General features: G+C 41.6%; 1 protein-coding gene across 1 annotated transcript; it reads left to right on the plus strand.

Moving 5' to 3' along the window:
* Positions 1–1,337: 1,337 nt before the first annotated feature.
* On the plus strand, positions 1,338–26,603 carry LOC310963124 (F-box/LRR-repeat protein 7-like). Its single transcript, XM_083935801.1, has 4 exons — positions 1,338–1,701; positions 6,471–6,560; positions 23,340–23,957; positions 25,206–26,603. The coding sequence occupies exons 1-4, from the start codon at positions 1,665–1,667 to the stop codon at positions 25,940–25,942; spliced, it is 1,482 nt and encodes a 493-aa protein (XP_083791927.1). The 5' UTR covers positions 1,338–1,664; the 3' UTR covers positions 25,943–26,603.
* The last annotated feature ends 1,269 nt before the right edge of the window (positions 26,604–27,872 follow it).

The following is a 27,872-nucleotide window of genomic DNA, read 5'->3' on the forward strand; positions in this document are numbered from 1 at the left end:
ACTATGATCGTGTTATTCCAGTGTTGGAATTTAGGTAACATTTACTCAAGTACTGTACTAAAGTACAAGTTTAAGATACTTTACTTGAGTATTTCCATTTTCTGTTTCTTTAACTCCACTTCAGAGGCAGATACTACACTTTTTACTCCATTTTTTGATAGTTATTTTGAAGATTTTGATTCATAAAACTAAATATAATGAACAAAACATGATGGTAATGTATCTTTACAGGTTAAGATAAGATAAAACTTTATTGGTCCTGGGGGAAATTCACAAATGACCTGGCAGTATATAAAGTAATTAAAATGATCTCCACCTTCACAAGCTGCAAATGTATTTCTTCCATCATATGTTTATTTAACTTTTAACAGCATAAAATACAGTCCGTCACAGTCAAACAGTATGAAGTAAAATTTTACAATACTGCAATCACACAACAAAACAAAAAGGAAATAAAAAAAAGACAAAAAATATAGTTTTGATAAATGGCAATCTTTTCTAAATTAAGTAGAGGCAAGATATAGCAAAGCAAGTAAAATAAATTCTACAAGCTCAAAAACTGCACTGTTCACAAGAATCAGTCATTTATCAGCTGCAATATTAAAGTTATTAGACTTGGACTTCTCTTTATTGATCCTTTGGGATGAACTCCCGCAAGGAAATTGAGTTTCCAGCAACTTACAAAAACACTAGGGAGGTATAAAAAAAAGATACAGTATAGGATAACCAATAAACTCTCGCTAAAATATACAGAAAGTATATATATAATAAATAGTAAACAATAAACTCTTAGTCATATATATGTGTGAGATATATGTAAGAAATCAGGTCAAATAAAATTCACAGAAAATGAAATCAGGTCAGAAGTTAAATGTAGAGTAAATGTATCAGATCAAATATGTATGACAGTATATGACAGAAATGAGCAGTCAGATTAAATTATTGCACTGCAGTGGTGAATAAAGTTATTACACAAAAAGAAGATAAGTGTCCAGGTGTGTACGAGTGGATTATTAATTGCACAGTGAGTGCATCATATCAATACCTGTAATGAAATAAAAACTTGAGTGCAGGACTTTTACTTGTAAGAGTACATTTGTACACTTTCACATAAGTAGACATGTGTGAGTCCTTGTCCCAGCACTGTCTCTGAGTGCCACAGTCTGTCTCGGGCTTATCTTTCTTTAAATACCCACATCTCCCTCCCTGCTCTGCGGTCTCTTTAAATCCAGATCCAGTGGAGGAGAGCTGCGAGTCCTCACAAACTTGTCTGGCCGCTATGATTGCCCGCACTCCGCCTGATAAACAGCTGCTTACCATTTAGGGCACTTCACAAAACTTTTCTCCGGGACTTTTTTCTTTCTTTCCTTTTTTTTGCGTGTGTGTGCGTGTGTGCGCGCGTGTAGCCTTCACTCTTTGTCTGTGGATGTTCAGATATAGAGAGTCTGCACCGCTGGAAGCTCCAGTCTGGACTCTTAAGGTTTCGCCTAATGCTGAGGCGTCCTCTGCTCCACATCTGGATTAACTATTTGGAGTCAGAGGTAGCGGCCCTGCACGGAGCTCGGACTGTCTGGGCCTATCTGTGTGGAAAGACTGCCCTTTTCTCTGGAATTTAACTCCTTTTGACACCCCGGGTTTTGCGCATAGATTATGTATTCTTTAAAATGGGTGCGAACAATGGAAAACTGTATGGAAGCGAGGGTAAGTGCTGCAATTACCACTTTAGAACACGTTTGATTTGAAGTCCACGTTGAAGAAAGTGTGTTTGATCAAACAGCAGTCCACAGAGAGCACCGTGTCACCGTCTTCTGCTGCCTTTTCTCCCATCAAGTAGAAAACAACGCGCGGTTTCTCGGCTCTGCAGCTTCCATGAGTGTGTCCCTGTACATTGGAGAGCTAGTTTGATCTTTCTTTATCTCTATATCTTTGGATTTTCTCACAGTATGTGTGTGCTCTCTTTGGGTCGTGTTCGGTTTAAGCCACACTCCTTTCAAAGAGCTTCAAATTGTGAGTATATGTGCTGATACTGGGATGGAAGTTTGACTTTTCCTACTTTTTATACTTGGTAAAGATGTGCAACGTTTATATACTTCATATAAGACACAGAGTGACACCTGGTGGTCATATTTTAAACATTTACAGTACAGTATAACGTTCGAAGTTGAAAAAAAAAGCCATTATCTTTTATGCTGAAGACACAGACAAAGACCTTGACATCATTTAATATGTTTGCCAATTCAGAGATTATTCTTTCAGTCACTATAAAGTATCATACATCATATGATTCAGGGGAAACTACCATTTCATTCTGGTGCAGTGTAAAGTCTCCATCATACATTGCGGTTGTGTGATCTGTGATCAAAAAAAGAAAAGAAAAAAAGTGCATAACTCCAAATACACCTTTTCCTCAGTGTGTCACACCCATTTATTTAATATTACCCTGGGTGTTTTTTCAATAAACAATATGACAATAAGAAAATGTGATGATGTCAATATCACCTCTGAGAGTAAATATAGTAATATAGAGTGTTACATATAACTGGAAACTAGACAATCTCTTACTATATATGAAAGACTGCAGTCATGTACTTTTTCAAAATTAAGATTTTAATTCATCACTGCAAAAACTAAAAGCACACGCACACTAGCATTGAAGCTACACAGGGATTTTAAGGGTTAAAGGCATTCTACATAGTGCTATAATAAGAATGTAGGAGGTAACGTGTCCTATGGCTGCGTATTATTACACATGTGAGTATTTAAGTAAGAAAAAGCGAGTTTAAATCAACTATCACCTCACATAATCAGTCAAAAACAGCTGACTTGGCAGGGCAGCCAGTTCATCGGGCAACACCAAGTAGCCTAATTTATGGCAGATTGTTTTAAAAGAGTGTATGCCAAAGGTCACGGGTGTTTGGGCATGTGGGCACTTAGCCTTATCTTGATAAGAGCCAGTTACAGAGATTCCTGTCCACGATCCCTTCACCTGTTTGTGGTTTGATTTAGGAGACATTTTGTGGACATTGGTCATTGATCCTTACGTCAACAAAAATATGGAGAGGACGCAAAATCGCTAAGTTATTGAGAAAAAAAATATGTACGAGCTTCTATGGAAACAGAGCCTCCGTAGATGCTTTTTTTGTAGTGGATATACCAATGGATTTACCTTGGTTACTTTTGCTTCAGCTAATTGTCTCATCATAATAAAAATTCAAATATTGTCCCTCATGAAAAAAAAAATCAAATGTCACCATTAATTGGCTCCTCAATATCAATGAGGCATTAGTCAATAAGACAAAACAAAGTCCTAAATAATGCAGAGCTGATGGTTAAGCCGGCAGACAGTCACTGTTCTTCTCACTCAGACATGTTTCACCCAACTGGAATGCAGCTTAAAACCAGGGGGAACGTTTCTTTCTGTGATATTATAATAACCAAAAGGCACATCTGCAGAGTCTCAAAGCACAGTATTGATAAAATCTCAAACTGTGGCATTAATCGGCTCAGCAGAACAGCCACACTCACCTCCGTTCCTAGAGGCATGAAACTTTGTTCAGTCAGTACCAAGAATATTAGCCCACTTCTCTCTCCCCCACTGCGTTTCTCATCTAATCTTCAACATTATTCATAACAAGAAAAAACGGTCCAACTCCACCAAACACATTACCTCTGTCTCCAGAGCAGAAATGTTTGCATAAATAACATTCCAGTGTGATCTCTTCCTAAGTCAATAACTGCAGAGAAAAGGATTGGGAGCCGTGATGTAAAAATAACAAGTGGACTCACAGCTCCACCCAGGACTCCAGTCTGCTCAGGTACATGAAGAGATCCTAGCACAGATTTGAGTTTTCCTTGGGCTGTATTTGCAACATACCGACATTTCTTTTTAGGTTTACAGGCATTCCTATTGCACAAGTCACCTCTAGTGATTCATAAGGTTTGAATTCAACATTTCATTGCGAGATAAAAACAAGAGATTTAACCTCTTTGGTATACGATATACACCACAGGGATTACACTCCAAACTCAGTGGTGCGAACGTAGAGTTGTATCCCCTACAATCGTTTGTGAGCTCACAAGGACTGATTTGATGACTGATGCGGAAAACCTCCATTTTTCTAATTCACTATTGATGCCGTTTAAGTTCCTGGTTTCTGGTTTTAAAGCAGGAATACATGAAAACCTTTTGAAGCAGGCCTACAGCTAGTACCATTAAGTGCTTTGATGAATATTCTTATTAATAATTTTACAGATAAAAGTGACACTTCAAATGAAATGATCTGTTTTCAGATGAGTTTTTTTTGCAGGGGTTTCATAGCAGTCAGTACACAACTTATGTTACCATTTCGTGATTTGTAGTGGCTATTTTGAGCAATTCGGATGAGAAATAAACCATAAGAGAAACATGTCTGCACTCTAAACTGTCCAAACAAAAACCCAATCCACTATTTTTATGATCAATTGTTCAGCCAGTTATTCGATTAATTGTTTAACCTACAAAATAAATGAAAAATGTCAATCAGAAGCCGAGGTGATGTCTTCAAATCTCTTTTTTTTCTTACCAAAATCTAAAGATATTTACATTACAATCATAAACGTCTATCTGTGTATCCCCACCCCCTTCTGCCGGTGATCTGAATTTGCTCTGCACCTAAGTTTGGAAAACAGCAGGCATATTCTTCATGGTGAAGTTGGATCAAGATAGTATTGGTATTTAACCACTCAAAACAATTCATTTATTATCAAAATAGTTGACTATTTATTTTCTGTTGATCGATTAATCAACTAATCCATGCAGATTTGGTTGTTTTAATGAACAAGTCAGTCAATAACTAGCTTTTTTCTAACTGTGATCGGATTTGATGCTGCACACAAAAATATGAATACAGTCTTGAATTGCGGACTCCGCCACTAACAATGAAAACTACTATATAGTGAGATAACTACAGAATCTAAATACATTCAATTGCTATTGCCAAAATGCTGACCATGAAATGTTTCAAATCTAGGGCTGATTTTTATAGAAATCGTAATCTAAACTGTATCTTTAATATTCAACGTTATTGTCAGAATACAATGCATCATATTTATGTAATCAGCATTTTTATCGTGTCAAAGACAAGTACAGAATTCTGCAGTCAAGTCTGTCCACATCTGTTTTCAAGTGTGATTCTAGAATTAATTACACACTGGTCACAACTATGCAGCAGCCCTCCACCAAACATTATATAAGCATAAGACAGGAAACAGGAGCTTTTCTGAAAGATGTTTTCCATGAAAGACAGAAAACAATCAGCCTTTCACAGATCCTCACATGCAGAGGAAAATAATCCTGTAACCAGCTAAATATTACAATATATTCACCCAACCAACTGTTTTTTTTTGTTGCTCTGCTTAGACATTAGAAAAATGGACATCTGCAAGCTACTCATGAATTTCTGAGTCATTCCTGGGGACTGAAGGAGCCAGATGTTGCGGCTCAGTGATGTCACCGCAAAATGTCATGCCATATGAGTTGCACTGGTTTGATTTCGTTTTATATGCATCGGAGGGAGAGTGTGTCTTTCTTATGGAGTCACAGGTTGCATTATTTTTCTCTGAGCTTTCATATTGACTGCTTATTTCGGGAACCGTCCCATGTGTTTTAGGTGGCTGCACTTGATATGCATGTGGGTGTGACTGTATGGGAAAACCTCTTTGTGCTGGGTGAAAGACGCATACTTAGTCTCAGGAAAGCCACAAAGCTGCATTTATGATCTGACAGAGGAATGAAATGCCATAAACAACTACTCTACAGGCAGCCTGCAGTCACCATGGCAGTGGAGCCCTTGTAGTCCGGCAGCAGAGGCACACATTCAAAGAATATCTAAGAAATTTAGCTCCCCTGTATGGAAATCTAAATCCAACAATGCAAAGATATGACTTGTAAATTTGTGTAAATGTTATAAAAAGCACTTTCATGTGACCGTCGTACAAACTGTACGACCTAAGAAGTACGCCACAGATGATGCATTTTAGTGTAATCATTCATTAAACAGTTGTTGCGAGTATCTTGAGTGTTTTCTCTGTGGAAGTGGAGTCTAAGGGGAATTCCAGGAGCCTTTATTCACTTTCCAAATATCAAAAAACCGGACACTTACTCAAACCAAACCAGCGGAGACTTTGTGCATGCGCCAAAGCCTAGCCATTCATCCGAAAGTGAGGAGCATAAAAGTCATGAAAGCAGAGAGTGATAGGCTTTATATTTCCTTAAGCTTCATACCTCCTTACTGCATTAAATACATCATGGAACGTCTTATCTCTGACTGACACTCTTCAGGAATTACACATAAAAAGTGTTTTGTCTCAGCTGAAAAGATTTTTAAAGGCTGTGCGGTTAAAAATCAGTAACTCATAACTGCAGTTTGTCATCTTAAAGTTTCTACATTGTGTCCCAGCAGTTTTGTTTTTCTTCCCATTTCCCCCTGCAGGTAAAGGGAGCTCAAGCATCTCTTCTGACATAAGTTCGAGCACAGATCACACACCAACCAAAGCTCCAAAGAATGTGGCTACCACCGAAGGTAAGGCATCTGGTGTTCATTAACCAAACTCCCCTCCCTTCTCCTCCTCCTCCTCCTTCTCCCACCCCACTCTTTCCTCCTCATCCACTCTCCGTACTGCCTATTTTTGGAGAGAAACCTGTGTGTTCCTGGGATAACCCTAAACTGAAAACAAACTCACAGCGCCCATCAGAAACCAAAGGCATTTCTAAGGCTTTGTTTGAGTGGGAGAAAAAAAACCACTTGTGTCTTCTCATTGTGGAAGAATGCTTATCTAAACTGTGGTCGTATCAGGCTCAAAGCATTGCCAGGGGAGGGAGGTGCATGTGCTTGAGAGAGGGATTTTGCTGGACAAGGTGTGGGGAGTGAAAATGAGAATAGAGAACTTTGCCTTCTGTTACTCCTCTCCATGCAGCTCTCTGGCTCCCTCTCACCTCGCCAGCCTCCTGCCTTCCCAGGCAATCTTCCAAACCCTGGCACGTCGGCTGCGGGGAACCGCTCCTCTTTGTCGGAGTGCATGTGTTACGGGTGTAAAAGTGTGTGCTCACTGTAAGGGTTCAAAAATACTTTGCAGCTGACAGACGCCTTCTCAAGCCTCCTGTCAGCAGGTCTGAGGCATTTTTAACAGCCTGTCAGTCAAAGCAGAAGTTGTTTTTTTTTTCATTTTAAAAGAACAGAACAAAATATATTAAAGGTATAGCTTCAACATACGCCGGTACTTTATCCTGTATACTGTCCTGTAAAAGCCTTAAATTTCAGCTTATTTTCTTAAATAAGCTCCGGACAATGTCAGGAGAATCAGGTCTGGACATTGTCCGAAGTTTTCCTTTCAACCATGCAAACAATGGGAGATTGTCTGACTCTCCCTATATGTAGATACTCTATTTGGTTTAGTGGCACCTGGGTAGAGTGTGCAGGAGGCAGGACATGATGCAGATTACAGTGGTCACATAGCTGATTCATAAGTTTGTCAAAAGAACTCTGGGGTTTCAGATAACATGCTCTCAACCAAACACTTTTTTAATTTGAGGCATTTATCTTAATAAAAAACTTGCTTGCCAAGCGAAATCCTGAGCAAACCCATCCACATTCTTAAACATTATTATTTTCCCTTAACCAAAATCCTTTTACACAATGTTAACTTAAAAGTAACATAAAACTTTTCTTTGTTTTTTGACAAGAAAACTCCACAGGGCAACTTGTAACCCAGAAGGTAGTTTGTATTTTTTTATGTGAGACAAGTACATATCTGTATAAGCTTTATGATTTCATGTATAGAGCGCTTTTCAGGACACTTAACATACACAAGTGAAAATTATCATAGAAAAAAACACACATAAAATATGTAACACACAACATTAATAACACATTAAAAGCAGTTCTGAAACAGTTTTGATTAGTGTTTAGAACATAGACAGATTGGTGCAGCCTCAGGTGTGTTTGGGGAGGCAGGGAGCAGCGATGGAGAAGGCTCTGTCAGCCCAGGTCTGGTGTTTGGTCCTGAGTGGTGGAGACATGAGGTTGGCATCAGAGGAGCGGAGGTTGTGGAAAGGAGTCAGCAAGGTAGGAGGGGGTCTGGTCATGGAGGGCTTTGAATTGGATCTGTGTTGAAACAAGGAGCCAGTGGAGGCTCTGGAGGACAGGGGTGATGTGATCACAAGAGCATACTCGAGGCCGAGTTCTGGATGCACACAAGTTCATTCAGGACTTTGGATGGATCAAAGTTTCAGCAGCCGAGATAGGATGAGATGAGCTGTTTTTGAGGTCGAAAAGGGCTCTTCTGGCGATTTGATTGAAGTGGTGTTCCAACTGCTGTTGAAAATAACTCATGTGTGAAGGGAGACAGTGGAGTTATCGATAGTGAAGCAGAAGTCACGATGGTTTTGGTGAGGGATTTGGGACAGATGATGATCATGTCTGACTGATCTCAGTTTAGTTTGAGAAAGCTGGCTTACATCCATGATTCATTTTCAGTGTGGCAGTTGGTCAGAGTGGAATGATGATGGATTTAGTAGAGATATAGAGCTGGATGTCATCGGCATAGTGGAGACCAGGAGGGCGTGTGATGTAATCGATTCTACATTTAAACAGGAATTTATTTTATTTTTGGTCACTTGGGGGAGCACAACAAGCTGAAAGCACAATGTGAACATATTAGCTTATAAATTTTATATAGCTAACGTGTCAAATTTAAATCTCAGAACCCAATGAATCCATCACTGAGGCATTGATTTTGATCAAACCCTACTACGGATACATTATGTTCTCTATCCCTTTATTCTGTGGTTTTTCCTCTGAGTTCATCAGTGACTCACCAACTCTTTTGCACGCTAACACACACACATATAAGCTACACTCACCACGTTCCTCTCATGCATTGTCATCACCGATCATGAATTTGCTCTGGCATGATGAAAGTAGTATTCTTGTGGTTTTGGAGCTGCCCACAAAAAAACAAATAGCAGCCGCAGCCTGTGTTTGGAACTGCCACTCAGCCTGAAGGTTTTAAGGTGTTTCTCAGAGACAACAAAGCACCGGGTTAGCTCCTCACGAGACATCAGATGTGCTTTTGGTTTCATGCAAGATGTGTGTCAATGAGTTTGTTTTAGTGAGGTTAATTCACTGATTAACCTCACTAAATATAAAGTGAGATGTACCGTGCTCCTGTGGGTGTGCATTAGGACGAGCTTACTTATTCGACATCGCTGGGAAATGCTGACTAACTTGCATCTGTCCATTGAGAAGCTGCTGGAAGTGCACACGGAGTATTTTGGGAGGAAATTTGTAATTGTCCTGAATGTGTCTTCTTGGAGAACAACCTGTGCAGATAGAAATATAAAGACAGAGTATAGACCATGACCAGTGGCTTCCCAACCATAATTTCCCTCCTGTGTTATGACTGAAATTGTTATTTTTTTCCTTCATGCTAAGTGGGAGTAATTACATGGTCTGGAACCGCCACAGCCACAGTCAAATCCCCCCTCCTTAAAAACATACACACATGCATACCCATGTTCACACACTCACACACACACATACACAGTGGCAGATCACACAGCCCTTGCCCACCTAGTCCTGTGGTCCACTAAACGAATCAGGAAGCAGTCCGGACTGTTTCCCCACCACACACTGGGACTATTCATACTATGGTCTGCACAGTATCCTCAGCCTGCAGCAATGTCACTGCTGCATTAGTACAATTAGTGAGTTAGTTACAGTCAGAACATTAGATATACATCTGCAAATTAATTTACATAATATCCAACAATCTGGTTTCTTCAGGGTATGAAAAACATATCCAAAATTGCATGTAAAGTTGGCAAGCTAATGTTAAGTATATCACTGTTATGAAATTACATCATTTTTTAATTATACCTTGCTTAAAATTTTATTTTGGGACAACTGAACCACTCAATTTCAGTTTAAGCCGCTACATAACTTTTGCTGAACAGCACCCACAGACGCTACAAGTGATAATGGCAAACTTAAAACATTGTGTAACAGTAGGCCAAGTAGAGGAAAGTCAGTGACTGTCTCAGTAACACAGCCATAAGCAAACGAACATTATCCACTGTAAGCTGTTGGTCATACCAAACTAAACAACTAAGGTTGTATCTGCAAAACCCCAGAATGTATTGAATTGGGAAAGAATTGGCTTTAATGTTCATGGATTCAACTTTTCATTTGTAAGAGAAAGATGTTTATTTTCTCTTTTAAAAGAAAAATTATCTCCCTTTAAAGTGTGTAAGATCCAAACCAGAGCCGCTGCGAATGAAGGGCTGGAGACTGCACAGAGACAGACCAGAATTGTTTTACTTTTCTACAAACAACAATTTCTATGACCAGAAGAAACTGAACGATGTGATGAGCATCTCAAAACTCTTCACATAGTGGCTTTAAACTCAATGAACCATAATACTGAACCCTAATATCAGCACACAGATGGAAAGAAGAAGCAGAGAACGTGTAGTCCCTGCAAAATCAACATTAGGAAGTTACGCTCATTCTGCTCCTGAAAACAAACCAAGAGTCGGGCAGTCATCTGGCAAGTTTTTGCAACATGTCTCTGTTTTCATTTATTATTTGGACGGGGCTCTTGGTGGCCTGACCCAGTTGCTTATTAGCTGCAGACTGAAAGGCACAGTCCTGGACAATAAATCCTTCCTGTGGGATGAAACTGAGTATCTCCCAGCAGGGGTTACACTGTGACCCTATCTGGGCCTCAAGGGTTTTTGCTCTGGCACAACCAAGGGTACCTTAGGAATGTGTCTCAGACATGGTGGTAGCTAAACTGACAACATCCCGAGCTGTTCGGCCTGCACGCTGTAACTCCCAAACAACGTTTTCATCCTCCTATATCAGCTGTGCCAAGCTTTCGATGTAAGGCAGACTCCCAGGGGCGTTGATGATGTCAAAGCAGCCGTGCTTTGAGGTCAGCTCCTTCACCCGTTCATAATGGCACCAGGAAGGTAGCCGAGGAACAGGGAATGGTGGGAACAATGAACATGCTGACTTCCTCTCTGTCTGCCAAGGACCACAGAAACAGTGATAACAGTGACGGGGGAAAATCTGACTATGTCCTTCCACACCATGCCATGATTTATATGCATTTCTCCAAAAGCAGTAGCGCATTAGGTTCTTCTTTACAGGTCTCCGTAAAGTCTCTGCACAAAGTCATTACAGCTTTATTGCACAAGTAGTTGATATCAGGTCAGGCCTCTTTAGGACACTAGAGGCAGGTCCTGAGTTTATTGATATGGATGGACCAATTTTTTACAAGCCACATATCTTCCGAATATTCTGACTCTAAAATAGCATTTTTCAGACAGAGAAATGAGGGGGATAACCAAGCCCCCACCACAGCGACTTTGTGGTTGATCAACTACAGAAGTGCCAAAAACTGCAGTTCTCCAAGTGTCCAGTAGGAGTAGTTTGCACAATCAAGCTGTGTGTTAAGGTAATATCTCCATGACAACACTGAGAGGGGTGAATCTTTTTGTATCAGTTTAGTTTTTATTTTATTGGAGGTTAAAGTTTAGGAATAGTTAGGGGCGTGACCTCTTGAGTGACAGCTAGCCTCTGGTCCTCATTTCTCCTCGGAGGTAAACGTGGTATACATGCCCTTTTTTGGTAAGAGTAAATGAAGCAGAGTCAAAGTCTGACAAGATGTCAACTCCCGTAGGCGAGGACGATTGGATCAAGTTGAGAGAACGGACCTCGATGTAGAGGCTACTTCCATTTTTTTATAGTTTATGGGGAAAATGCAAAAAAAATGGCTGTTAGATGTGTAAATATCTAATGTTAGCAAAATAAAGTGTGGATAAATATGCATGTATAACTTTTCATGTATAGCAATATTTTTTCTCACAAAATGATCCACTAGTCCAGAACACAAGACCTTCCTGTATTTACTTTCCTGCCCCAACCCCCTAAACACGTGACCAATAAGCGGAGCAAATGTTCTCTCGTGGTTTTGTAGTGAAGCATTTTGGTTCGCTTGGGTTTTTCTCTGTATGAAAAACTACTGTATGAAGAGAACTATAGGTGTGAAAACACCCTTAGATAAGATAAGATCTATAAAACAAGGAAAAGAAGGCATCATGATCACCTAATCTATCATGAATAATGTTTCCACTAAAATGGTGTGCATGTTTGGTGCTCTCTGACTTTTCCCTCTTGTCCTGTCAACTGATTCTCTCATCCAGCCACTCCCTGCTGCACTGCAGTAACCCCTTACCCCTCCCATCCCTGCTTACAATTACCTGACATTCCCACCCACCCGCTCACCTGTTCCCACTTTCCCTCATCAGCCCTGCAGATATTTAACCAGCCTCTGCTCTGCTGCACCCACAGAGGTGTTTTTAATTTATCTAACTAATAAAAAATTGAATTTTCATTTGGCTGGATAATAATGGAATCCCAGACTTTAATATAATAACATTACAGCAATAGACACTTCTAATATTGATCAGCCTTAGTTCACAGAATTCCCACTTGAGGGTCAGTTGCGCAGTCTAAACAGCCCCTCCACAAAACTCCTGTCTCCACCATGTTAATGTTTTTGCCCTCCCAAAAGCAACAAATCCCTCACACTTCATCTGCAAACTAACCTTACGCGCTGATGACCCATTTACTCGTGTTTATTCTAGCAGATGTATAGTGTTTCACTGTTGATTTTTGCTTTGCCAAGTATGAAAGAGGCTGCAGCGAGGTGTTTGTGTGTGTCATTGCCGCTGGGACTTTTCCCCACAGAGAGGAGATTTAAGTTGTTATCCTTAAGTCACGCTGTCAATGTAACTTTTTATCAATTATCAGTATTCATGAGTGCAGTATGTCTTTTAAGCCAAAAGTTTCTCTTCAACTTTGAAGGAAAAAATTATCTTTTGGTGAAACTTAATGCTGTGTTTTTTGCTCTACAGCTGTGTTTGAAGTTCTAACACCGGGAAGAGAAATTTGTTTAGATGAGGTAGTATCTGTTTTTTGGAGGGAAATGTTTGGCAGGTGATTGACTATTTTATGGAGGATTAGAGGAAGTTGTGTTGTACATTGTTCTCATTTTATGCAGAGGAATTCGCAGCCTCGAGAAAGTTTGTACTAAATGCAGGCGGTATTGGTGGAAGAAAAGACTGTCTCTTTTCACTATTCCTTCCTCAGACACAAAGCAGCAGCCTGCAATTATATATTTATATTATAAAGACTTTTTCAAAAAGCCCATAGCAATTGCAATGAGAAGTATCGGTGTTATTACTTCTAATCCTCACTGGAAGTTGTCTACCTAAAGGCAGAACACAGGGGCAAAGAATGCCAATGCGTTTTTTCCCCAGATTTTCTCCATCAGCTGTCCTCGCTCCTCCCCCTTCCTTTCTACCGCTCTCAGAGCCAGGAAATCTGAGCGAAAAAGCACAGAACAAGGCGATGAAAGAAAAAATAAAACAAGTGAAAGCAGTTTAGCGAAAGGAGATGGAAGAAAAGGCAGTTCAGTGAGCAGATCTCATAGCTCTTCTCTGATTACTGCCCGGTCTTCTCATTCTCTTTCTCAGGAAAGGAAGCGCAGGTCCTGTTGTTGTGAATGCCATTTTCTCCAACGGGGTCACATTTTTCACTTCTACTACTGCAGCGTGTTTGACAGGAGTTGGGAAAGGCGCCACCTGGCCCAAAACACTTGCTCGCTTCCTGTAAGATTTTGGCTCGCGAGTGGTTTGTACTGTGATTCACCTGGGTCTGTTGGGCTTTTCATGTGGCAATATGACCACAGTTGTGCACCGACTGAACTGACACATTGGACTTCCCCTCCCCTCTTTCATTCTGTGGTTTGTTTCATTACGTAAGCGGCAAAGTGTCAGTTGTGGCTTAAGCTGCAATGGTACAAAAATGAGGGGGAAATTTCTCTCTATAGACAGTGTGTTGGAAGGACACATTGAACCAGCCCATCTAATGGAGCGATAACATTCGAAACGGCTGCTTTTTTCCAACTTAAAAGTTGCCTTCATGTGTTCCATGAGGTGGCCGTGCAGGACTGTGGTATCCAGAAAGAGTGAAAGACCAATCACAGCCATGCATAGCACTTTAAAAACTCTTTTTCAGAGATTTTATTAAGATTTTTACTCCTTCCCCAAAGGCACTTCTACCATTCTAAATCAAACAACCTTTTTCTGGAGTTAGAGTGAACCCTTTTTTTCAGTGAAAGACTTTATAACCGCAAAAGTTCCAGCATTTCCCTTGTTCTGTTGCTTTAACCACATGAGATCATTACATTTGCTCCTCATCACAACCAAATCAACCGTTTAGGCCAGCACTCGCTTTTCCATTCCTGTCTGATGTGCAGTTCTTCTTTGCTGTTTGCTGTGTGTAGCCAACGTTACCCTCCGCAGTCATTTAACATGACTGTCACTCCACACTCTAACCCTGCTCACACACCACTGCCAAAAAGGATCAACTGTACAGAAAGGCATTTCATGCACATGACTTTCTGCATTTTTGACATCCAAATTTAACAACCTGTAAAAATAAATGATGTCATCTTGAATTTCAGTGATTTGCCAAAGGCCAGATCAGTTTAGCATGACGCCAAATTGCTTTTGGAATCTGAACTGTCATCTCTATTCTGGAAAATATGTGTCGCAATGGATGGACGCACACAAATGCTCATTTTCTGACGTTGAGTGGGTCACGCCTTATACATTTGGCTTTAAGATATCCGCGCGTATGCTGTCCTCCTCAGCTGAGGATTTATAAAGTGACAACGGGCGAGAGTGTGGAGATGTTTTGTGTCTTTTGAACTGACAGAAGGGGCTTTAAGGGGCGGAAAACTCCCTTGAGGAAATTAGATGTGTTGTGGAGAAAGAGTGTCATAGTTCCTGGCGCACGTGTAGCTAAAGCTGTTGCTGCACATGCCTCAAAAAATGAACCCTGAGACTGAGTGAGTGTGAGAAAAGTTGCAGTCTAGAAGTAGCGGAGTTGTGGGGGTTGTGCCGAGCTGAGGAGTCTGTTTCCTGTGTGAGTGTGTGCATTGTAAAGGAACCAGCAGGCCCTATTGTCTTTCAGGTTGTCCAGTGACGTAAAACCTTCCTGTAGTGAAGGCTTTGCTGATAGCCCAGCCGCCACACTGTACGGTAATATCAACTTCCATGTATTCAGTAAAACCCAAGACAGACCCAGATGTTTTTTATCCCAAGACTTCTCTCTCTCTCTGTCGGATGTTTCCCTTTAAAAATCTGGAGCATGTAACCGTTTAGTGCTGATAAATCAATTCTCTTTCAGTCAAATCCCTGCTGCCTGGTTGTTTTTTATGAGCTGATACTTCTCTCTTTTACCTCCTCGTGTTGATCTGAATTTGATTTCCTGACTTGTGAGAAGAAAATGAGCATCTCTGATTCCCTCACATGTCACGGTCTTGGCAGGGGAGTGGGGGGAGCACAGTGAGGCTTGCAGAGCGGGAACATGTCACAGGGCTAATGGCATTGAGGTAATGGATTGGTCTGTTCTGCCAGATGCAGCAGTAATAATCCTACGAGCTCCAGACAGGGTCTTAGCAGAGCTTCACGGCACTGCAAGATCCTGAAAAGAATCCCTATAGCTTTAGTTTATGAGCAGGCTGCGTCAAAGTCTGGACTGACCCTGCCTGTGCACTTGTCTCTGCCTCTGCTAAAGTCTGCAGACTCTTTTGCCAATTTATCTTCCCTCTCTCTTTCCCTCTTGCCCCTATTTTCTTTTAAAGGCCCTCAAATGACTCCCTTAAATCTGTTTTTGTGCGTTACTTTTTTTTAAAAGGTTCATCAGGTTTTTGTCATTAAGGCGACATCACTCCGAACATGCAGCTGCAACCTCTTCATCACGCAAGCATCTTGTCTTTTCAGTGATCACTTCCATTGATTTACATTAAGCTTCTGGTATCAAAGCGCGATCCAGATGTGTCTCAGAAGTGAGTTGATGTTAATGGGCTCCTGCTGTGGATCAGCTTAGATTTAGGTATTAGTGGCAAATGATTTCAGCCAAGTATGCCTTTCTGTGGCTATACGCACATTCAAAATGCATGAGTTTCTCTTTCATTTCACCACTGTTCCGTTGTTCTTTGTCCAGGGTAAAGACCAGATGTTCCACTTTTTTCTCCTCTGATTTCCTAAACCAAACTGAATCTTCCACCATCTGCACTTACAGTCCCTTCAAGAGCATTTTAACAGCTGCATGGTATTTGTTCTGTTAATGATAGGTTTGCAGTGATACGGAGATATAAAACACGACACCGCAGCGGTTAACTTATCCAGATTCCAGCAGTTACAAGAAAGTTTACTCTTTCATGCTTAGAGTTTGGAGCTGCAGGTATTTGAACCCAACAATCCCAACTCAAGGCCCACTTTTCTGGAGCTTTCACTTGTATCACATGGTCTTTATTAGTAGATAGAGTTTGCTTGGTTGTCATGGAGGTCGATCTGTTGAAATGCAATGACGTCATGAATAGCACTTTTTGGAGTTGGCGGAAGAGATGGGGACATGGACTTGTGACTTGGACTCGAGCTGCACATAAACAGATATTTTGCTGATTTTGATCCAGCTCTGTGTGGTCAGTGTGTGCAGATGAACAGTGTTTGGTTTCCCTCTGTGGCTGTAGTGCTCAAAGCATCTGAGGTCCGCTGAGAGTCCCTCGGTATCTACTGGGTGACGTTCATCTGCACACACTGCCATGATACAGGACTGGTTTAAAATCAGGAAAGTATCCCGTTAAGTCACACCAATCCGTTCTCATCCCAACTCATTACATAGAGCTGTTTTGTCAGGACCCTTTGTCGTCACTTCTGACAAAAGCATGACACTCATGGATGCTGTTTTCTCACACAAAACTATGTGATTAGGTTTAGGCAACATCATCACTTTGTTATGGTTAGGAAAATATCATGGCTGGGGTTAAAAGAAGTCTGTTTGTAACGTAACGACAGTGACACGAACGTGGTCTTCTGGGTGAATGTGCCATGTTTGTTCAACCCATCCACCATCACAACCTGCCTCCTTATGCAGAGTTTGGCGCTCTTAATCCTGGAGCCCTGACTTGGGACTCAAAAGACTTGCAAAAAATGAGTGAGCATCTCTGGTTGGCAGCATTCTGGCAAAGTTAATTCTTGACCTTGATATTAGAGCATTACTAGACTTAACGATCCCAGCTCTGGAAAAAGCTTGTACAGTAAGTGGACCCTGAGCTGGCTTTGAAACAATGTGTTTGTCTTAAAGATGTGTCTGATTACCAAGATTGTATCTGCTGATTGCAAATACATCAGGGTACATCACCATGCCAAGGCTTGCACACTGCTGGAAAAAAAACTACTAGAGGTTCTTCAGAAAGGGTACATTTTATTTTATAAGTGATAGCGTGTGAAAGACAAGTTTATATGTCTGTCATAAGATTATTTTCAGCAACTTCGACATTGCTTATGGACTCACACTACTTGTCACCTTCCCCCATTCACGCAAATGGCAGTTGACATCTACTGTACATCCATCTAATGTAATCTAACCATTCACACCACATTGACACACCCATGCGCAACACAGGGAGCAATTCAGGGTGTAGTGTCTTGCCCAAGGACACTTTGACATGCGGACTGTAGGAGCTGGGGATCAAACCGGCAATCTCTCAAATGGAGGATGACCCACCCTACCTCTGAGCCACAGCCGCCCGTCCAGCATCGATGGTCAATGGGGATTGGATAGACAGATGCCTTACCAACCCAGTCGCCAACATAAAATGTTGCCATTGTAGGATTCTGCAAACCATTCCCTACTCGTCACATACTTACATACACTTTTTGATGCTCTGTGGTCGCAGTTTTAAACATGTGATTAACGTTGTGAATTCAAACAAAAACTATTAACGTTACTTAGGTTTAGGCATCAAAACCCCACTGTTAGGTTTAGGAAAATTGTATTGTTTGGGTTCAAATAAGTACATATGTTAATTAAGTTTTACTTTCACATAGAACGCAACATGAAGCTGGTCTCCTGGGTGAAAGTCTGGTATGTGTGAAACCCAAGTATCCACCCTGACCTCTCACTTATGAGTTTGAGGCTTTGAGGCTCTACGACAACACCTGACTTCTGGAGCACTTGGAGTCCGTTTAAAGAGACCCAAGTGCTATCTATCCAAAATCAAGTGCAACCAAGCAACTTCAAACTGTATTTCAGACTAACAAGAGAGTCCATAGCAACTGGTTCTCACCAGCTGTGTGGAAGTGTGACTGAGAGAGGGGAAAGGGGTAGATGTAGTGTAATTAGTAACACTGTGTTTCTCCGAGGCTGGAGCTCTGTTCTGATCAGTGACACATGTAATTGGATAATTTGGAAGTTGCTCCTTAGCCAGTGGCAGATGAGTTTGTCTCGTGTGTGCAGAGTCGAGCGCTTTAACTCCGACTTGGACAGCAAAGAAATGCATCTATCAAAACTAATGACTCAGTGCCTGTGTCACGCCTGTCTGTGGAAAATCTGATCTTCTCCTGTAGATATTTGCCACATGACTGATACTTGAATTCAACTTTTCAACAGTAAATATGATCTTATATCATCAATATTTCTATTATACGGTATAATGACAATGAATGAATTGCATGGACCCATTTGCCCAAAATAGATTTTCACTGATTTCCACTTGTTTGTGTAGTGTGTGGTTTCCAGCCCTGTTGGATAAATAGGTATTAACTCAGGAATCTTGCAATATTTGCAGTGAACTTAAATAAACATACCACTATTGTCATGACATATTTGGACAGGTGTGTCAAATTTGAAATAGATGAGGTGTTTATAATAACCTCAGACCATTGAATCCTTTGTGCTAAGCTAAAAATACACAGCCCATGATAAACTAGATGACCTCAAGGAAATAATCCTTCACATTTAAAGTTGAAATAATCATAGGCAGCCCACCATCGAGAATGTGATGCATTAAACCCAAACTAAGGTTAACCAAAAAGGACGATTAAATCCCGACATTTGAGGCAGATGTTGGACTGCGGCACTCGTCGTTTTGCCCAAATCTGGATGCGAGTGAGACTTTTAAGGCACACAAGAGGGGAGTTTTAAAGTAGCCGTGAATTGGTGGACATGTTCCCGTGAGGACGAGCCTGTGGATGTCATCAGAGGTGAGGCGGGAGTCGGATCGAGCCAAGGTCTGGAATATAGATCTGTAGGACAGTCATAAGGACGGTGTCACTGCCCAGCTGTCTGTCCCTGCACACAAATCCACATGACAGGCAGGATGCGGTTCATTTGTCATGAAGATGTTGACATATGTTGAATCAGTCCAGGGGCAATACAATCATTGATCAATCTACTCTGATTGGGACTAGAAATTTACCGCAGGTTGATCAGGGCTGGGTATCGAACTTGATAACTGTGAGGTATGGACCGAAATAGCCCAGTATCAAGTAGTAGCAAAGCTTCTTCAGTCAAACCTGCATTCAATCCTTTTTGTACCCAGATCTAGAAAAAAATGACTATTGTTACATATACAGTCTGTGTAGTGGTGGAGTGGAGCACATATTTTATGGATTTGGCAGTTCACCGCGCCAAGATGCTTCCATTCACATGAGTGTCAAATGAAGTAGGAAAAATAGGTATCAAATGAAGTATTCAGTATGGGTAATGATGGCTTCTTCGATAGTTTGTTTCACAGAACCGTCTGAGAAAACGTCATTGGAAAGTGATTGTAAAAAAGGGCAGGCACTTGTAAAACGTACCTGGCAGGTGATTGGATGAACCATCTGTCTGTCACCGGCTGAAGAAGTCAGTCGGAGAAGAGTGAAAACAGCCTTTAGTGCCGTTCTTTGCTCTTCTTTTACTCTCCAGTTCTGATCAAACCGATTCTGTTGCAGCATCTAATAGTCTTAACTCAACACTGTGTCAATGTTTTGTTAAGACAACTCACTGGAGAAAATAAAGTCCTAGATTTTCCCTTATCATCAAATAACTATTAGTCTCAAACAAACAGACTGATCCTTATTTTGAAAGATGATAACACCATATTTTTTGGCCAATAAAGCCTGCAAACCTGTAGTTGGACAGCTGAAAAAGTGACATCATACTTGTGACTACTTGAAATGCTTTTAGTGATGACTATCTATCCAACTGAGCTCTTCGAGATTGGACAAGACAAGTTGGAGGCGTGATGAGAAGGACGCAGATAGCATCAGAGAAGAGCACTCAGAGTCCCAGTGTGATGGGTCAACCCTGGGAGTCAGATCCCTGATGCACCAGCTTACAGAGGTGGAGAGCTCCGCCGTCTCACGCTACAGTGATGGGATCCGGCCACCGCTTTTCACAGCTGCGTCTTCAGGCGTGGCAACAATCAGCACACATCTGTCAGGAGGGGCCTCAGTGTTTACACAGGCACTGACTGTATAGTGTTAGCCCAAGCACCAAACTCATCAGCTGGTTGCTCTGAAGCCACACAGTATCTGATGAAGAGGCCCTGTGACTGCTGCCTGAATGCTGGGAAGATAAATGTGACACGTTTTTCCCAAACAACCAAAAACAATAACAAACTCCATGGAAACTCCTCTTCTTCCTGATAAAAGCTGGTGTGGCTGTGGCACCATCATGATGAACTCTGCACTTTTTTACCCTTTTTCTTGGCTTGTTGGCTATTTTGTTTCTCCTTACCACAAAAATATATTGACATAATGTTGTTTCCTGTATAAAAACGGTGAAGATTAATGAAACTAATATGTTTCAGGGATCTCAAACAGCAGCAGCAAAGATCTGGTGTTTGTCTTTGAGAACGAACACTGAAGAGTCAAGCAGAAAGAAATGCATCATAGTAGAAGAGAAGAGACCAGTGTCTCCACAGATGGTGGCCGCAAAGGTCCAGAATGCAATGCAGCAACAACATCAGTTTACTAGTTTAAGGGCCCGTTCACACGGAGACACGTTTTCTTGTTTCGGCACAACTTTAGTATCGTTTTGGCCGATCATCCGCACGCTGTCGGTGTTATCGGAGCCTGAAAACAGTATTTTTTGTAACCGAGTCCCAGAGTGGAAAGATTTAAAAACGCCCCCATTGTGTTGTCGTCTAGACGGCGAAACTTCATACTTTGTTAAATTATGCTTTCATCGCCCCACCTCCAACGCCATCACATAACAACAACAGTGCTGCTGCGTGAGAGGAGAAAGATGGACCCATAGACTGTTTACTGAACTTGAATCTGAGCCACATGCATGTGAATGAATTATGCTGACCACAGATTTCTCCCTTTTCCCTGATGCTCTGAATAAGACGCTAAATTGATCGCTAGTAGCTTTTTATAAATAAAGTTGCTACGAATGCCTGAAAAGTCTCTAAATCTAGTGAGAAAGTGCCCGTCTGTGAGTGCTTTTGGGACGGGGAAGGGGCTCACAGCAGCACCCTCTGCTCGGTGAGGACACTAACTGCAGAGTGATTTGTGAATCAGAGTCCAAATCACCACAAAGGTCTCCACTAACACCAGAAACATCTTAGATTTCTCTCTAGGATGGATGAGGATTTGGGAAGTTGCCAGATTTGGCAAGAAACTTTTCAGTGTTTGTATTCTCCACAACATCTCCCCGTCTCTTCTTCTCCGTTGTTGGTGTATTTCTGTGGCAGTTACAGCGCCACATCCAGGGCTGGCATGTGTATTACAGCGTTGTTAATCAGTTCACTGGTTTTGTGTGGATGCAGATATTTCTTGAGCCGAGTCCATGTGGACAGAAAGCTTTTTAAGAAGGACGAGGGAAAAAAGGTTGTTTTTCGATCGTGAGGACGTACCCTTAGAGGCACTGCACCGATTTTAGTCCTTTTACGATTCTTGGAAAGTGCTGCTGCATATGTGAAAATAACAAGTTGTATACAGCCTTTGTGGCTCCAGAGGGAGTTGTGATGTCACTTGAGTCAGCATCACTTGGGTCTGAAATCTGGAAGCTCAAAGCTACATTAGCCACTACTAGCATAACACAGCTGAATCTCAAAACAGTGGTCAAATTATGGGTTTTGATAGAGAATATAAAAGATGACATTTCTGGTCCTGCTCCTTACAATCATTTTTTTTAAATTGTCCATCTTAAGTTCAACAAAGTCATGAAAAAGCAATGCTAAATCTGTGGAGTACTCTTTTAAGTAGAGTGCAACTCTGCCTGTGAAAACAGCTGTGTAATGTCTTCTGTGGCTCTGAAGGGGTCTTTGACGAGTCTTGAGAAAATAACCCAGGGGTTATCTCAGTGAGGAATACAAGTCTGCATTATAAACTGGGGGCATGGAGTTTGCAAGATGTTGGTATTTACCAGGGAGGGAGGGTCTAATGAAAGGATGCTTTTGCAATGTGACCCTACTAAGACCTACATTTTTTTTTTATAAAAATCTGATGTCCAATGTTGCTTTATGCACTTTAATACAAAGCACGTTGTGTTTCCCTGTGCTGTGCAGATACATTTGCCTCGCCTTGCCTGAAAATCTGGATATCTCAACCTCTGCTCCTTCAATTTAGAACTTTTTGTTTTTACTCGACCCGACTTTATGTAAGTGCAATATGAAATCGCTTGAGTACCTTAAAGATGCTTGGCTATTTTATTTCTTGCATGGAAATTCTTTCCGTCTAGGTTTTACTAACAGGATCACCATTAGCTGCTCTCTCCACCTCTGTAAAAACCCACAGATGACAGTACAGTCACTGTGTTTTTTAGATGTCAAAAGTCATTCTGGGAAATGTATGAAATGAAAAGTGCGTCAGATGAAAGGAAAGAACAGCAAAAAGTTCAATGACAGTTTTCATTGCAAACTTATTCCATGAATGCGTTATGAACATCACTAATTATATTAAAACAAAGGTTCTTGAAGTGAATTCTCCTTTTGATAGAAGTCTACTGCACAGTGTTGTGAAAAAAGAGTTAGACGGCACAGTTAAAAGCATTTAAAACCCACTGTCTGGTTTGTGACACCAATATATTATTCATTATTTTTCCATCTAGATCGCATGAGACCAGTGCAAAAACAACTGCTTACACTAAACCAGGACTAGATTAACAAGTAGACTCCAGAGACTGCATAAAACACAATTTCAGATTTGCGGAACAAGGGGTTTAGCAATTTTAATTTTTAAATAAATAAATACATTTTCACAACAACAAAAACTAGGTTAATGTAGACTTGCCAACAATTTACGGTGTGATCTGCATGATAAATGAGACAAAACATGAAATGATTTTAAAATTGAACAAAGGGTTTTTAAACAAAACAAACTCTTTTGTCTTCAGAAACTGACCTTCCCTTTCCTCTCTTTTCATGTATCTTGTCCTCCTCTTATCCAGGTTTAGACTCCAGCACTCGGACTCTGAGCACCCCCAGCCCCGGTCTTATCCTGCCATCCAAGTCCTCCTCCCTTTCCTCACCTGCCCTCTCCAGTAATGGCCATGAGACCAACTCCTCTTCCTCCTCCTCTGCACCCGCAGAAACCGTCGCCGTGGTCCACTCTCAACCTGGCACTCACACGCGCCCCCGCCAGTCGAAAAACCATCACCACGCCCCCATTGACCTCCTCCCCGACCACATCCTTCTGCAGATCTTCTCCCATCTCCCCACCAATCAGCTGTGCCGCTGCGCACGCGTATGCCGTCGCTGGTACAACCTGGCGTGGGACCCGAGGTTGTGGAGCACAGTCCGGCTAACGGGGGAAATCCTTCACGCCGACCGTGCCATAAGGGTCCTGACCCACCGGCTGTGCCAGGATACCCCGAACGTGTGTCTGACCCTGGAGACGGTGGTGGTGAACGGCTGCAAAAGGCTCACCGACCGGGGGCTTCATGTGGTGGCTCAGTGCTGCCCAGAGCTGCGTCACCTGGAGGTCGCCGGCTGTTATAATATCTCTAACGATGCTGTGTTTGAGGTGGTGTCCCGCTGCCCCGGCCTGGAACACCTGAACCTCTCAGGTAAAAAGAAAATCTAAAACATCCTCCCGTGAGTGGTGGCTAATGGTAGGCTCTCTCAGTTTTATTGCTGCTACACATGTGTGGGTTTACCTCAAAGAATTGCTCTCCTCAGACCCTCTCAGTCATTTCTACTGAAGCTGGTAAAATCATTAGAGGAGCAGAAGAAGCTCTGCCAACCTTAAGATCCCATGTGGGAGAAGAAAGGCTTTCTTTAGCTGAAAGCAGAACTCACCTCAACGTGAGTAAGGAGAGCAGTCTGCTGCTTTCATTAAGGAAGTGACACAAATAACATTGACTTGGACAGGACTCTGATGGCAGAGCAATGTCTGCACCATTAGCACCAGGAAGTAAGCCCTTTGTTGTAAAAATAGAAACTTAAATACAACTTGTGGCTTTTATTTGAAAGGCACAAAATAATGAAAATCAAGTCTATTCTTTAACTGGTAAGAGCATTAGCCTTTTGATTGTTATTTTTTCCCAGAAAACTGACCACAGTTTTGGTTTTCCTGGAGTTGTTTGCACTGAAACATTTAAATGTTTCTAGTTGCATTTATGTAGCCAAATACAGCAGGTTTCACTGTGGCGCCCTCAAGTGGCTCACGGTTGAGTCTTCCAAAGTGAAATTGTTTTAAAGGGAAGGTTCACTTTTTTTCAAGCCTTAAGAAATCCTTTCATATGGTGCTTTTAATGTAACATGGAGGAAAACAACAAAGAAAAATGTTTTTTATCTGAAGCTAATATCAATGGAATGTCATTTAAGGCAATATTAAATAATATATAAATAAATATGCCCATGACATGAATCCTGAAATGAATAAAGAGACAATACATATACAAATAAATGCCAATATGAATATATAAATGAATCAACATAGTTCAAAAAATAAATATATATATTACTTTGATTTATTTGAGTTCACTTTCATTTCATAATGCAATATCAAAAAAATAAAGGTGCAATGTTGATTGCCTTTAATTTCAGGATTTATTTAATAGGAATATGTATTTATGTATTTATTTATGGAACAATGTTGACCCATTAATATATATATTTATAGCCTATAATTTCATTTTTATTTATTCAATATAGACTTAAATGCTATAACATGAAAGCTGTTTTATTGTTTTATTTATATCATATGGACACCTGACTTTAAAAGTGGGAACATGTCCATGAAACAAAAAACCACCTACTTTGGAGAAATCTTTAGTTTCTGAGCTGATAACCTCTGCTTCCTCTTCCTCCAGGCTGTTCCAAGGTCACATGTATCAGCCTGACCCAAGAGGCCTCCCTCCAGCTGTCCCCTCTGCACGGCCAGCAGATCTCCATTCACTACCTGGACATGACTGATTGTTTTTCCCTCGAGGACGAGGGCTTGCGAACTATCGCCTCCCACTGCCCCCGTCTGACACATCTGTATTTGCGCCGCTGCACCAGACTGACCGATGAAGCCTTGCGCCACCTGTCTCTCCACTGCCCTTCAATAAAGGAGCTTAGTCTCAGTGACTGTCGCTTGGTGGGGGATTTCGGCCTGCGTGAAGTCGCCCGCCTGGAGGGCTGCCTGCGCTACCTGAGTGTGGCCCACTGCACCCGCATAACTGATGTAGGCATGCGCTATGTGGCTCGCTACTGCCCAAGACTGCGCTACTTGAATGCCAGGGGTTGCGAGGGGCTGACAGACCATGGCCTGAGCCACTTGGCCAGGAGCTGCCCCAAACTAAAGTCTCTGGATGTGGGTAAGTGCCCGCTTGTGTCGGACTGCGGTCTGGAGCAGCTGGCTATGTACTGTCAAGGCCTGAGGCGAGTGAGTCTCAGGGCCTGTGAGAGCGTGACAGGCAGAGGACTCAAAGCTCTGGCAGCCAATTGCTGCGAGCTGCAGCTTCTCAACGTGCAGGACTGTGAGGTGTCACCGGAGGCTCTTCGGTTTGTTCGACGCCACTGCCGGCGCTGCGTCATCGAGCACACGAACCCCGCTTTCTACTGAGACGTGGGGGAGTTCTTGGACTGGTCCTCTGACAAGTGGATGTTCTAATATTCCTGCTATGGAGTTGGCAGAGTTCAGCGGCCGATGTGTCAGAACTGGTTGAAAACTGGTGTGCAATACTGGCCAGAATTAGTCTCTTTAGATCCGCTTTGTGGCTGTCAATGCTGAAAATACTTCCATAGACTGTATTTAACATATTTATCTGTAAAAAGGCAGAGAAGTACAGTATTTCCGTATATTACGCCTGTCAGCATCACACTTGTAACAACATGCTACAACACTGAGCACTGGTTACAGTTGTGTAACCATTTAAAAGCGTTGTAATATATTTTATTTCAACACCTTACGGCCCTGAAACATAATCATTAGCATACATAACTGCATTTATTTATAAACAGCAAGTAGCTTCAGACTAAACCACTACAAATGTAGCAGCAACTAAAGCAGATCTGGTGATTTCAAATATTCTCCGTTTCACTTTCTTTATGTTGCATACGCACTTTTTGCAATCGTGCTGACAATCACTTCCACTGAGCTCAAGTGTCATTTTTAATTTCCTGTACATTAAACTATTAGCCAGATATTTTTTTTTTTACAGCCGGACAACAACAAGCTGTTGTTGAGGGTAAACAAAGAACACATTGCTGCTATAACTGTGCCAATAAATTCTTCAAAATCCGCCTCCACAACTGTGAGTGTTTTACTCAACTTCATTGCAGTACAAAAGGATTTAAGCTTGCACATGTTTGTGAGTCATTAAGGTAACTGTGGAATAGCCAGGAATACCATATATGGATGTTTAAGGACTGAAGCATTGGGGCTCAAAGGGCTGTGCTTCCTGCTTTCATTGGCTGAATAAAACCTGCTCGTAACCTCACGCGGTGGTAAACGCACCTGTCTGTCCACCCCAAAGGAATCATCCATGTATCCACTGTGCACTTTTATAAGGCTTCAGAGGATTTTAAGATTGTAAGTCGTTATTGCTTCTCCTCCACCTGTTCCTGATTGTTGCGCTCCTGCAGCGTTCCTTGGCTTGAGTAGGCAAGTGTATGACATAATCGCACACACAGCCAAACACGAATATCTCAAAACTGATCTGAATTTGCTCATGAATTAATTTAGATCTTGAAATTAGTTTCAAATGTGCAGGCTGTTGAAATCGTGTGCTTCTGTGAGAGCTCTGGACCGACTCTAAAGGCAGGTGCTGTATGAGGACATTACAGCAGTGAAAGGAGCAGCAGGTGGAGGAGCACTGAGGCATCCTGTTTCCCCAAGCCACCTTTGGGGCTCTTGCGGTCTTCTGCCACCCCAACCAGCTGAGCCCTGGGAGGAAAGGGTGAAAGAAGCCACTAATATGCCTAAAATGTGAGTATACACTGGTTCCTGTCGGTTGCTGCAGAGCTTATTTGGGGGTTACATTTAAAGATGGACTGAACTTGTTTACCTAGCTTTTGAAACCTGATGTTATCAATATTTCTTGCATCTTTCTCTCAAACTGTTTCACTATTCGAAAACAAATCAGCGTCTACTCCAGCAGTTGCTATTAGAAGTTGAAACATTTGTGATTTTAGCACAATCAAACCACATCTCCCATAAACAATTTCCCAGTGCAGGTACTTGCGTCATCATAACTTGATTCATTTCCATTCTGCTGTCTGTTTCAGTTAGACATATTTAAATAAGACACGATCTCTTGACCTTTGATGCCTCTTTTGGGCTTATGGTAAATGATGTCTAATAAAGGCTGCCAAAACTAAAATATGGAATGAATACCATTATTAGATTGTTTACCAAAATATAACAGCCCTTATCTTGACATATGAAGCGACATACTGTCAAGTTATTAGCATTATTAGAAATGTCAATGGGGTTTTGAATGAGGGTTTTCCACTTCCAAGACAGAACCCAGAATTCCTAGTTTCACTTTACG

Source organism: Echiichthys vipera, assembly GCF_963691815.1.
Source record: "Echiichthys vipera genome assembly, chromosome: 21".
Lineage (NCBI taxonomy): Eukaryota > Metazoa > Chordata > Actinopteri > Perciformes > Trachinidae > Echiichthys > Echiichthys vipera.